The sequence below is a fragment of the Ostrea edulis genome, chromosome 5 (assembly GCF_947568905.1).
Source record: "Ostrea edulis chromosome 5, xbOstEdul1.1, whole genome shotgun sequence".
Lineage (NCBI taxonomy): Eukaryota > Metazoa > Mollusca > Bivalvia > Ostreida > Ostreidae > Ostrea > Ostrea edulis.
In genome coordinates this window covers 92,470,250-92,484,118 of record NC_079168.1, presented here as the reverse complement: position 1 = coordinate 92,484,118, position 13,869 = coordinate 92,470,250, and the positions used below count along the sequence as shown (strand labels likewise).

At 38.8% G+C, this 13,869-nt stretch overlaps 1 protein-coding gene across 1 annotated transcript in view; it reads right to left on the bottom strand.

Moving 5' to 3' along the window:
- LOC125649362 (S1 RNA-binding domain-containing protein 1-like) overlaps positions 1-920 on the bottom strand; it is a 60,861-nt gene extending 59,941 nt beyond the window's left edge. The window contains exon 1 of the mRNA XM_056139298.1: positions 648-920. Within this exon, the coding sequence (XP_055995273.1) occupies positions 648-883 (236 nt within the window). The 5' untranslated portion in view covers positions 884-920. The remainder of the gene's footprint in view (positions 1-647) is intronic.
- Positions 921-13,869: the final 12,949 nt, after the last annotated feature.

Below are 13,869 nucleotides of genomic sequence, written 5' to 3'. Positions count from 1 at the left end.
ATTACAAAATTATTCAATTAATTCAATAACGAATATGCTTCAACAACCAAAGTTTAAAAAGAAGCACACTATTTATAGTGTATATCAAAGTGGATTGAAATATTGCAAAAAAGTGCCTGAACTACACATGTATAATTATAAATAATATGTAGGGTGATACAATAAAATGCGCATATAAATGCACCATATATGCAATTGCGGTTTATTTAAGTTACCGTAGATATTTAGAACTCAGTCTAATTCAATATTGTCTATAATGCTAAAACACGGACTTTCGGTAGATCAAAAGACCGGCGACCGTGTTCGGGTTTCAGCATTTATAAAACGAACTAGATTTACCGCTTTTTGGTATCCGAAAACTCTGGTTCATTATCTTCTTTACAGGATTCCCAGAAAAAGTTATATGATTCTTGTTTAATAGGTCACAAACAGTTATCATAATAAGTTTGATGTCATTCTATCAATTATTAAGAGAGAAAACTTGAAAAAATCGCTATCCGGGACTTTCGGCTTTCGGGTTTCGGCCGTACTACATTTACCGCTTTCCGTTACGCATATGCTTCGATCGATCCAACGGTCACACCGTATACATATTAAACTGATCGAAACATATTTATCAGCATATCTATTCTAAATGCATTGATTACTTCAATTCCTCCGTTTGTGTTTTAATCTCACGGAGCTTATCCACATCCATTCCACCGGTTTGTTCTTTCCTGTAGCGAGCAATGAAAGGAATGGTGGCTCCATTGTCCAGCATCTGAACGACATTCTTCACTGCCCATCGCTCGAGATTCGTTCTTTCGCTAATCACATCGTTTATATCCCATGAAGGAGTAAGTTCGCACATTTTGACATTACCATTGACTGTATGATAGATCATAAGATGGACGATCAACTTTCCCGCAATTTTTGTAGCCGGGAATGTCGATCCCGATCTGTTGCAAATCGCATTAGCATCATACCGGGGGGGGGGGGGGGGGGGGGGGGGGGGGGGTAACGGGTGGTTTCCCAATTACCTATTCGCATTGAGTGGATTTTCCCTAAGCAGTTTCGTCCCGATTTCATTGCAGGTAATATAATTGTATTTATTAAAGGTTCTAATAACACGTGTTCGTGTTTATTTATACCTGTAATCTATTGGGTAGTCTAATTGTCTAAATCTAAATATTCATTACACGGATTTTAAATGACCACCGACAGTGAGTAGAATTTTGAAACCATTCGAAGGCTCTTTTTAGTGCAGATAATTTATGCCCCACCCACCCGCCCTTGCCTTACTCGAGTACTTTGATTTATCATTAAAAATTGTTTTATTTTGTAGAAAGGAAGAGAATACTGTGTGTGGAATTGTTTATGTATATCAGAGTTTTTTGAGTAAACTGCACGTTCAGATCGCTTCATATCCTAAACTACGTGTTTGTGTTTATAAATTATTTATGTTCGTTTGAGTAGAACGAAAAAGAACATAAGGTAGAATATTGGGTTATACTCGGGTGGTTTCGCCCCGTTGTACTAGTATGGTTTCGCCTCAATTTACAACAGCTACTAATAGGTGCACGTCAAATCATGGAACTTGTGAAAATGGGTCCAGTGTTTGTTGACGAGTTACCGATGTCTGATATCGGCGAAGTGTAAAAAATATCCCTGTTTACTTTATCTTTTCCAAAAAATTCAAACTGTAGTCTGTAATTTCATTCAATTTTACCGGCAGTAAAATTCTTTTTATAAGATGCCTCTTGAAAGTATGTTTGTTATGAAATGTATATCAATGTTTGGTTTTTTTATGAGTGTTAATTTTCAATACAAAACGCTTTTCAAAATATTTACTTTGGAAACATGAATTGAACATATTTTATTAATTGACATTAAAACATTTTTGTTACGCAATCCTTTGTCTTTTTAGGCTTTTATATAGAAGAAAGTCTACTTGTAGTGAAAAGGTTACCTGTAGGTGTCCAATAAGTTGACAATTGCTGTCCATTATTTTTAAGAACAGATACTGTTCGTTCTTAAAAATAATGGACAGTAATGGTCAACTTATTGGACACCTACAGGTAAACCCAATAACTTATTAGACATCTACAGGTAGGCTAAAAATAAGAGAAAGACAATACATTTGTCAAAGAGATACTAATTTAATTTTAAATTCCCTACAAGTAAGAATCAACACAGATATCGGAAAAATCACTGAAACACTTAAAAAATGATATTTCCCTTTAGTAGAATTCTCTGCTTCAACTCGTAAGATTCACAATTTTTTAATTCCATTGGCCATTACTATATCACATCAAAACTTAAATTTGAAAGACATATTTCTATACTGTATTTGAATTTCGCTGGATTCAGAGGCACATTTCGAAACTTCTTCACAACGCTTTTTTATGTTTTCTTTATTAGCATATCCTAATTCTGAATTATTATTTTCGCTTTCATCAATAATTTCACTTCACGAGATAGGTGTATTGGGTTCTGTTGGCTGGAGTTAATTATTTCCTCATCCAAATATTCGAAAACACAATACTTTTCAGATCAAAATTTGGCTTCATAACTTTTTCACCCTCCATATCCAGAATATTTGCAATACTTTCACTAAAATCCTTAAATTTTGACTGTGCAATGAAAATGCTCTCCCCATCAGAGGAAGACATGTTGATATGGCTCAGAACTATAGAGTGAGTGAATATAAAACCTGCAGTAGAAGACTACTCACCTGACACTGTCCAATAAGTGAACAAAAGAAACAGATTTCTACGCAAGACTGGTTATATTGTCCGATTATTCAAAATAGCTTTATTCATAATTATCATTCTCAATGGGTTTACCTGAGACTGTCCATTCTTAGAACAAAAGATGTAATGTTTTAAGTAGGATATAAGCCTCAAACTGTCCATTCTGTGAGAGAAAGAACTGATCTCGGCCCTACGAGCCTCGATCAGTTCTTTCTCTCACAGGATGGACAGTTTTTGGCTTATATCCTTTACTTAGATCTATAACGAGGGCTTACCTCGAGTAGGCATGTGCATGCGTCACGTTATACACGTATAATTTTAATTTTCAAAACATACCATGTATTTTTGCAGCAACAAAGAATTTCACAAAATGAAATTTTATCATTTTCTAGTGTTTACTATGGCAAACCCTTTTACTATTTATTCGTAAAATAAGATATCTCTTTAAATAAGAGAAATATCTTTATTGGTTAAAGAGATATCTCTGTAAGTTAGAGAGATATCTCTTTACGCTAGGGAGATATCTCTTTTGTTTAAAGAAATATCTCTTTAAACAAAAGAGATATCTCTTTAAGCAAATAAGATATCTCCCTAGCGTAAAAAGATATCTCTTTCTCTTTGAGAGATATCTCTCAAAGCTAGAGAGATATCTCTCAGATAGAAAGAGATATTTCTCTAGCGTGAAGAGATATTTCTCTATCGATGTAAAAAGAGATATCTCTTTAAGTTAGATAGATATCTCTTTAAATTTTCAAAAAGAGATATCTCTTTACTATAAAGAGATATCTCTTTAGATCCCCCCCCCCCCCCCCCCGTGATCATAATGACTTCTCCCTGTTGCATTGTCATTAAAATGATGTAACCCTATTTTTTAACCAAGCAAAATACTTCTAGCGTACAAATGGCGGGAAAGGTTGAAGAGGTGGTTGGGGTAATATTGTCAAGTTGCCGAGAGGCGAAATTTAGTCTAGCTCGCATATTTCATCAATTTATTGTCTTTGCTATTTTGTTATCTGTACATGTATACATTTCACATGCGGTAAAAAGCAAATCTTCCCAAGGGATTGCAGCCATTAGGGTGTTGCTAAAACGCGGAACGGAAAACGAAACGGAACGGAATTAAAGAATTAGAATGATTAATGTAGATAAGATAACGGTAAAAATCGGGGGTGGGGGTCCATTTTGATTAAAATCAACAATTTGGGAATTGTTTACAAGCGATAAAACAACTTTATCTTAAAATTTTGCATCATAAATTGATTAATCGAATTTATTTAAACGTTAATATAAGAATTTACAAGGCATTTTAAAAGAATTTTGAAATTTCGGCAAAGACAGAGGTGTTAGCGAGCAGTGACACCTAACCTATGGGTAGAGAATGAAAAGAACACACGTAGTATATACCCCCCCCCCCCGGTGGCAAAACGTCATTAACGCACATGTATTTACACATAATACCGTGTATGTGTGTACTGACAACAAGGAGTGTGATGTGTATAAAACAATAATAATTCATGATCTTATTTAGTCAACAAGTTAAACAACTTTTGTCTGATTTATCGTTTTTTAACTAACAGGAGACTTAGTAACCGCAACACTCCAATCCTAAATAGGGAGAACTTCTGGCATTTAATTTTTAAACTAAATACTTGTATAGCTTAACATTTGGATTAATAATGAGATGACTTTTAATTCCATTCAAGCATAAATTCTGTGTTAGCTTTTTAGCTACTTCATATATTATGGAATAAATCTGTTAATTCCTCTTACTATTGGTCGTAAACTTCACCCTAGTTAAGATTGGTTTTGTTTCAATCTTTCTTTCCTGCTGTATCTCTTAAGTTCGATTAAAAGCACGTTCGATTTAAAAAGGCTATGTTTAGGGAAAATTGTTCAAAGAATTATTTTATCTTTTACAATGTTGTTTTCGGGGGAGGGGGGTGTACCTTTTATTCATTGGATGGGCTCATAAAATATTTTCTTACCATACCAGCCAGAATAAAGTAATAATTTATAATTCGAGTCTTTTTCAGTATGTTACCTTATTTATTTTTTCTTCATTTGTGAAACAACATACTGTCAAGATTGGGGGGGGGGGGGGGGGGGTGTGACAAAGCCGGGGGAAAAGATGGTGCCAATAGACGCTTGCTTAATATTTTTATTAAAACTTGCTATGCAAAATATTAAGCAAGCGCCTGTTGGTACATTCATCCGCAAAACACACCATGTACAAATACATAATAATGCTTTAGTATGAGGTATCAATATGAAATGGTGGATTCTGAGGATGACTTCCTGTTCTCTCTGTAATTTCTGCATTCCTTGTTCAAAATGAGCCTTTTGATTTTGCAAAATGTTGACCTCCTCATGACATTATTGCATGATATATTTTCCGTTCCGTCTTCCGTTCCATTTTCCGTTCCGCGTTTTAGCAACACCCCAGCCATCATGGTAAGATTTTCCGTTTTAAGGAGGAGTAAGCATTCAAACTAATAAAAATATTGGATAGAGATATCTCTTTCTCCTTGAGAGATATCTCTTTTTCAACGATCAAAGAGATATCTCTTATACTTTGAGAGATATCTCTCTAGGAATTCTGAGAGAGATATCTCTTTAATTGAAGGAGATATCTCTCAAAGTAAAAGAGATATCTCTCAGAGTAAAAGAGATATCTCTTTAAATGAAAGAGATATCTCTTTAAGTGTACGAGATATCTTTAAAAGTAAAAGAGATATCGCTCTAAGTGAAAGAGATATCTCTCTAGGTGAAAGAGATATCTCTCTAAGTGAAAGAGATATCTCTTATTTAGAGAGATATCTCTTAATATTAAGAGATATCTCTCATTTTAAAGAGATATCTCTTTAAAATAAGAGGTATCTCATTGATTTAAAGAGATATCTTATTTTTAAAATAAATAGTAAAAGGGATTGCCATAGTTTACCGCATTTTTCAAAATCGGAGGAAACTAGTTCATTAATTTATATCATCGGATTTTTCTTCACATACCGTATTATTACATCCATGTACACCTGTACATATATTAATTTAATTATTTAACATACTTCAACAGATGTTTGAGTTGTGGACTGATAATAGGTATGCGTTTGGGATAGAATATCCTTGGAAACTGAAATTATAGATTGTTTTATTGGAAAAATAAGAAAACTTGTGTTAACTGTTCGAAAGGCGGCTAGAAAATGACCACCCGAGACACTCGAACACTCTACATACTACAAGCAATTTCTTTGGCTGAAATTATCTGCCCGTTAATAAAATACATCACATGACTAAAAAACCCATTTATACAACATTTTCCCGCTTATTTCGGAAAAATCAAATATTTTTAAAAGCTCGTTCACTTTTTTATAAGCTCGTTCATACGACAACCAAAGTGGGTATTTTAAAATTATGTTCTTATTGTTGAGTTTTTTCTTTTCTTTCTTTTACACTTTTTCTGACAGCGACTTCTCGCAAATTTGTCGACCGATTTTTGTGAAAGAAGTATAACGCCTTTTCCCATATGGAATGTAACTGTTTCTATAAATAGATTAACCTGGCATTTTGGATTGATTGGTTGTATCTTGTTTAACGTCTTTCACTCATATGGAGAATACAAACGTCAATTACGAGAATTTATTGTTCAAATTAATATATTTTCATTTAATCATATGAGCAAGAAACGACTTGCAAAGTCTATATAGTCGATATCATGACTTGCAAAGTCTATGTAGTCGATATCATGACTTGCAAAGTCTAAGTAGTCGATATCATGACTATGTTGATTATAACCGTGTGACCTCCGTCGGCCGGTGTCGACCATGGATATTGCACCCCTAACAACCTGTGCAAGTATGGATGGCTGTTGGGTTAGACTCGTAGACGTATGCCGTCCGTCTGGCTCTCCTGCCCTCGGCAGACATCTGGATTTTCTCCTCTCCCGCCTGGAGCTGTTTCCAGAGCGTACTGCGCCGCAAGTTACGGTCAGCTGCTAAGTCCTCCGAGCTCTCTGTGTCGATGTCCAAAGCTTTTAGATCACGCTTGCACGGGAGGCCGGCTCGTTCTATTACCTGGCTGTTGGGCACTTTGTCACTTCATTAGATCACGCTTGCACGGGAGGCCGGCTCGTTCTATTACCTGGCTGTTGGGCACTTTGTCACTTCATTAGATCACGCTTGCACGGGAGACCGGCTCGTTCTATTACCTGGCTGTTGGGCACTTTGTCACTTCATGTAATGCCTAGGGTGTGGCAATGGCAGCGTAGATGAACGCTGTTCAACTTCCGTTCCTTGTTGGTATATATTATTCACGATTCGCTTCCGTACAGTAGTGTACTGATGCTGCCGTACAGTAGTGTACTGGTTATGCATGCCTGGTACACTGACATCTTGGTAGTTGCTGTCAGTTTGGGACTTTCCACACACACGAGACATTAGGCGACCCAGCATTGTTACATCCTTTCCGATGCGCTGACTGATCTCGACATCAAGGGACAGGTTGTCGCTGATGGTGGAACCAAGTTATGTGAACTGATGGACATTGTCCAGTTCGTAATTGTTGATGGTGATGACTGATGGACCGCCCACGTTTTGGCCCATCACATTGATCTTTTTCAGGCTGATGGTGAGCTTGTGAAAACCTGTCCATGAGACACTGAAGCTGCTGTTTGGTGTGTGAAGCAACTACCGCGTCATCAGCAAAGATCAAGTTCCCGACGAGGGTCTTGTGTATCTTGGTTTTTGCCCTCAGTCTGGCGAGGCTGAAGAGTTGTCCATCCGTCCTGGTGTGTAAGTACACTCCCTCGCTGGATGTCCCAAAAGCATGCTTCAGCAGCAGAGAGAAGATGCCAAATATGGTGGGCACCAGGACACAGCCTTGTTTCACTTCGCTCTTGACGTCAAACTGTAGTTTCAGAGGAAGGCTGAAGAATCCATCCTTACTGACGAGGTCAAATGCTTTGGTGAGGTCGATGAAGGCTATATAGAGAGGCTTCTGCTGCTCTCTGCACTTTTCCTGTAGTTGGCGGAGGGAGATCATATCTACTGTTGAGCGCTCTAAAGCCACACTAATATTCTGGATAGACACATTTTTCTGGATCAGCCAACTGTTGGAGGTGCACAAGGATGATGAGAGTATAGAGTATACCAACAGTGCTCAGAAGGGAGATGCCTTTGTAGCTGTTACAATTGCTTCTATGACCCTTGTTCTTGTACAGGGTGACGATCTTGCATGTCCTACAGCAAAAATCGTTCTCTCCAGCATTGGCAGAAGACGTCATGCAGTGGATGTAGAAGGTTGGATTTGCACTGCGTCTTCAAGTCTGGAGGAATACCATCGATACCCCGTATCTTTCACAGGCCAAGCTGTCGATAGCCTTGATGAGCTCCTCCGCTGATGGCTCGATATCAAGGTCTTTCATGGTGGATAGAGGTTTGATTGCTTCAATTGCATAACAGGTAACAACATTCTCTATGGAGTACAGATCTGAGTAGTGCTCTACCCATCTCTCCATCTTCTGGCCCCTGTCAGTGATAATTTCCCGCTGGACGGTTTGATTTGATTTCTTCTTGATCCCTTCGTATATCCGTCTGATGTTGCCTGTCACGACAGTAAGTTGGATGCTGTCACTGAGCTGCTGTCAATAGTCGTTGGCGCACCTTCTTGCGGTTTGGTGCACTTTGCTCCTATTAGCTCTGAGTGCTTGGAGGGACTTTTCATTTGGTGAGCGTTTGTATTCAGCCAGGGCAGCATGCTTTGCTTCGATGACGGGAGTCATCTCACTCAACTTGGCTTCAAACCAGTCATAGTTCTTTGAGCTCTTCTCCCCGAAGATTGCAAAGGCTGATTTTTAATAGTTTTCCGGAGGTGGTCTCATTTCTCAGCGGCAGAGGTGTGTGAGTGGTTTACAGACATGGCATCTTCGAGGAACTTGGCAAATTCCTCAAGTTTCTCAGGATACTGCATCGTGCTGGTGTTGATGCGTGGCTTCCCGACTTTCTTGATGCGATGGATCCTCTTGGGGAGTAGCCTGGTCTTGCTGTATACACGTGAGTGGTCGATGTCACAGTCTACACTGTGGTATGTTTGGGTACAGGATGGTTTGCTTAATCATGACCATTTCTAGCTGGTGCCAGTGCTTTGAGCGGGGATGTCTCCATGACACGTGTTGTGGTTTCATATGGAAAAGGGGGTTGGTCACATACAGGCCGTGATAGGAGAAAAGTTCTTGCAGGCACTGTCCATTCTCAATGATCTTGCCAACTCCAAAGTGTCCGAGGAATGTCAGGCGTCATGGTAGGCATCCACTCTGGCATTGAAGTCACCAAAGAGAACGAGGTGCTCGTTGCGTAGGTCCTTGATGATGTCGTTGGGTTTGAGAACTCGTCCTTTGCTTCTGGCATATATGTCAGAGTCGGAGCGTAGGCACTGGACAGAGTGACTGGGCCCTCAGAAGTGTGGAGTGGAAGAGCCAGCAGGCATTCGCATCCGTTGTCCCTTTGTTCAACCATTTTCAGCAAGGAATTCCTGACTGCAAATCCAACTCCGCGTTCTCTACACTCATCTGCGCTTTCTCCTTGCCAGAAGAAAGTGTAGCATTTCTCCTTGAGTTTGCCTGATCCAAGCCAGACGTGTTTCTTACGGCATATCGATGTCTACCTGTAGTCTTAGCAGCTCGTCGTTGATGACGGCTGTCTTTCTGGCATCGTTGATGTTTTGCAGGCCCTCAGTGAGTCCTGGTGTAATTGTGTGGACATTCCGAGTTCCAAGTTTGAGAATCGGTTTTGTATGTATATGATTTGATTTTTCGTACTTGCCTGGTGCGATGATTACAGCCTGCTTGTTGGCGTTATCCTAATCCCCATGCACCCAAATAGGAAGACAGGCTGTGGCGGGACAACACCTAATTAGCTGGGAACTGCCTCCCACCGTCGGTAGCAACCCTGGCGCCATGCTCTACGCCAATCGAGCACTGTTGCCTATTACTGGTAGACTGCTGCTTCCCGTGTTGAGTCAACGCCGTGAGGCGAAGGTGGAATGCCCTCTCCAGGACGCAAGCCAGGGTAGGGTGAAATAGAGAACTAAATGTTGCCTAGGCATTAAGTTCCCCCTCTTCACACTGAAGATGGGTCCAACGGAACGGCAGGGCCGATACAGGTTAGCGCCAACAGTGTCGTAGGAGTTGCCGGAATGTTACTGGGAGCAGCAGCAGACCGCCTTTGGGACTCCAGATTTTTCCCGACGGTTTACCCCCTTAGCCTTCCCCGTAGCCGCAAGGTAGCGAAGGTTTGAAATAATAGTTTTTCTTCTCCTAGATGAGTTGCCATCCAAGGTTGACGAGCTTCATCTGCCCGGAGTCCGCCTTTCACCCTTCTGTTAGTGGGAACAGTTCCGCCGGGTTTAGTAGCTAAACCACCCGCGAAAGCCAGGAGCTGGATTTGGTTGTCAGAGGCTGTTTGAGACGCACGACATTGGGAGTATTTTATAGGGAATGGGAGCTTGTCCCCACTACCATCCCCGGCTATGACAACCTTGGGATCCACAATCAGATCTTACTAATATAGAACTGTATGCTCATATGAACATGTTAAGTAGTTCCTCAAAGTGGTGTTTCGTCAAACTTGTTTTATTGTGAAGATCGTCATCACCGTATCGCTCAAGATCATCGACGCTAAGACATTTGAGTTTTGATGAAGCAACATATTGTGTACATCGTTCAAATACTGTACAACCTGTGGTTGCACATTTATTTGTGTCTATGTCTAAACCTCTCTTCAGCATTTAACCAGCCATGTGACTTTTACAACACCTTCTCTAACCATCGCCGACTTATAATAAGAACGGAAAGTACAGGTGTCACAATGCAGACAAGTGGTTTGTGTGAACGGCCGATTTTGCTGGACAATTTCATCATCGTCATCATATACTGTAAGAAAAAAAGCAGGTCTCGAACTTGGGGTCACCAAACTTTGTTGGGCCATCTCTCTAACCACTGCGCCACGAAGGGATTAAAATGGAAATGAATTATTTATAACAGGTTTCTAGATCTCGATCGTATATCATTTCCAATTGAAGGCCACCTTTAACCAAAATGAATGCAATGGAATTAAGTTTTAATTCTGGTTAAAGGAGGCTTTTTCCAACAAATTATGATTGTTTGGACGATACCTCTATATCTACTATATACGCTATACAAACTCGGTGAATTTCGTCCTTATGAAATAAAAGAACTATTGACATTTAAATATATTTTTTTGTGTATTTTGAGTTCACATACATGTATGCATAAACTAAGATTGTATAAGAAAATATTGGTTAGAATTTTGTTTCAAGGAAACAATACTTGTATAGGCGAAAATACCGGGTGTTACTAAAACGTGGAACGGAACGGAAAATATTGCATGCAATGATGCTATGAGGAGGTCAACATTTTGTAAAACCGCATGCTAAGAAATCCCTACCAAAATATCCGGTGTAGGAAATCCGCCATAAATCAAGCGATGGCCACTATCAATTAGCCTGCGATGTGGTTTTTGAAGCCCAAGAGTTTACAGCTATTCAAACCGGACGGGATTTCTTGGCATGGCATATTCCGTAGAATATCAAATATATCGTTTTCATGCAAAGTGTATTGTTGAAGCATTTTAGGACAAAGGATGATTTTCATTTGCGTTTGGTGACTGTAGACGAGACTTGGGTTCATTATCATGAGCCAGACAATTAAGCTCAGAGTCGTCAGTGGGTAGGGCCTGGGTCCCCGACGCCAAAGAAGTTCAAGACACACCATCTGCTGGCAGGGTGATGGCCACAGTATTTTGGGACGCAAAAGGCGTTATTATGTTGAACTCTTTACCCAAGAGAAGTACAATAACTGGAGTGTACTGTGCAAACTTGCTAGACCAGCTGAGAACCGCCATCCATGAAAACGCCGAGGTAAACTCTCTGAAGGTGTTTTAATGCAACAGGACAACGCAAGAATCCTCACTTGCAAAGTTTTGTTCAGTAACTTTAATCCTCGAGCGATTAAACTTTTAAAGCTGACTAATAATTATATCTAGCATGGAAAGATATTTTGAAAGTTCGAATGCTGTAACATGGTTTAGCGATGTTATTTGGAATCGTTCTGTCTTCAAACATCGCTTTTACAGCTTTCAATTATCCAACAGAAGGGTACGAGACGCAACTATCTGCTGGCAGGGTGATGGCCACATTATTTTGGGACGCAAAAGGCGTTATTATGTTGAACTCTTTACCCAAGAGAAGTACAATAACTGGAATGTACTGTGCAAACTTGCTAGACCAGCTGAGAACCGCCACCCGTGAAAAATGCCGAGGTAAACCCTCTAAAGCCTGCTGAGAACCGCCATTCATGAAAAACGCTGAGGTAAACTCTCTAAAGGTGTTTTAATGCAACAGGACAACGCAAGAGTCCACACTTGCAAATTTGCAACGGATGCTGTAGAGCGAAACGGGTATGAATTAATACAACGTCCTGCCTATTCGCCTGACCTAGCTCCAAGGGACTTCTTCCTATTTCCAAACTTGAAAAAGCTCATTCCCGGTCTGACGAAGAAGTCAACAACATCCAATGTATTATTGTGAATTAAATAGTGCTGGTAGAGGAATTACGTCGAGTGTCTTTATAATTTCTGAACAACCCTCGTATGGATACACCTCGGTGAAAATAAATTTCAGCATAAAAAAGTGGGCTGCATCCACTTAAGGAATGTATGAATGTAGATGAAGGTTAATTGTTTTAGAGGGGGGGGGGGGGGGGGGGGGGGCATGATTATCGTCTCCAAAGGAAGACGGTATCATATAGTTGAAGTATTTTATAGTCTTCGGACAATGCATTTCCTCTCCTTTGTGATTGGTAGAGAATGTATGATGTGAAAATTGTAATTTATTTCATTAGTTGAAATTTTGTTCGACGCAAAGATGAGAATTTCCTGATGATCTAATTTACGTACGACTTAACAATTTTACAGGATTAGAAGGTGTTTTTATGCAAGATTGTCCAATTTAGAAAAGTTTGATAATGTGGTCATTTTATAAAGATATAAGTACTTTGTTCAAAAGCTATACTTGTATATCCTAATCAGCTAAGTCGATTACGTATCTTGATCCTATGGAGCGCCAAATTAACATAAACTCAAATAATTGAAGATATCTTCAATTATTTGAAGATATCATTAATTCAATTATTGCTCTCTTTAATTGAATTAATGCGCGCATTAAATCAATTATTGTTCTCATCAAATGAATTAATGCGCGCTTCAATTCAATTATTGCTCTCATCAATTGAGTTAATGCGCGCATCATTTGAATTAATGAGAGCAATAATTGATTTAATGCGCGCATTAATTCAGTTATTGCTCTCTTCAATTCAATTGATGCTCGCATTAATTCAATTAATGAGAACAATAATAGATTTGATGCGCGCATTAGTTCAATTATTGCTCTCTTCAATTCATTTGATGAGAGCATCAATTTAGTAGAAATATTGCTCGCAATAATTAATTTAGAGCTCGGTATAAGTAATTTGATGATCTCTTTAATTCAGTTGAAGATATCTTTAAATCATTTACAATGCTTTTGTATAAGGAATTAATGCGCGCATCAATTCCTTTAAAGAGAGCAACAATTCAATTAAAGATATCATTAGTTCAATTGTGGATATGTTGAATTGAAGATATCTTTAATTATATAGTTGCTCTCTCTAAAAGAATTATTGCTCTCTTCAAATGAATTAAAGATATCATTAATTCAATTGACGAGAGCAATAATTGAATTAATGCGCGCATTAAATCAATTATTGCTCTCATCAAATGAATTAATGCGCGCATCAATTCAATTATTGCTCTCATCAATAGATTTAATGCGCGCATTATATCAATTATTGCTCTCTTCAATTGAATTGTAGTGCGCATCAATTCAATTCTTGATATCATTAATTCATTTGAAGAGATCATTAATTCAATTAAAGCGCGCATCAAATCAGCTGAAGAATTAATCCTCTCATCAATTCAATTAATGCACGCAATAATTCAGAATTGAAGATATCATTAATTATTTGAAGAGATCTTTAATTCAATTGTTGCGCGCATCAAATGAATTGATGATATCTTCAAATAATTGAAGA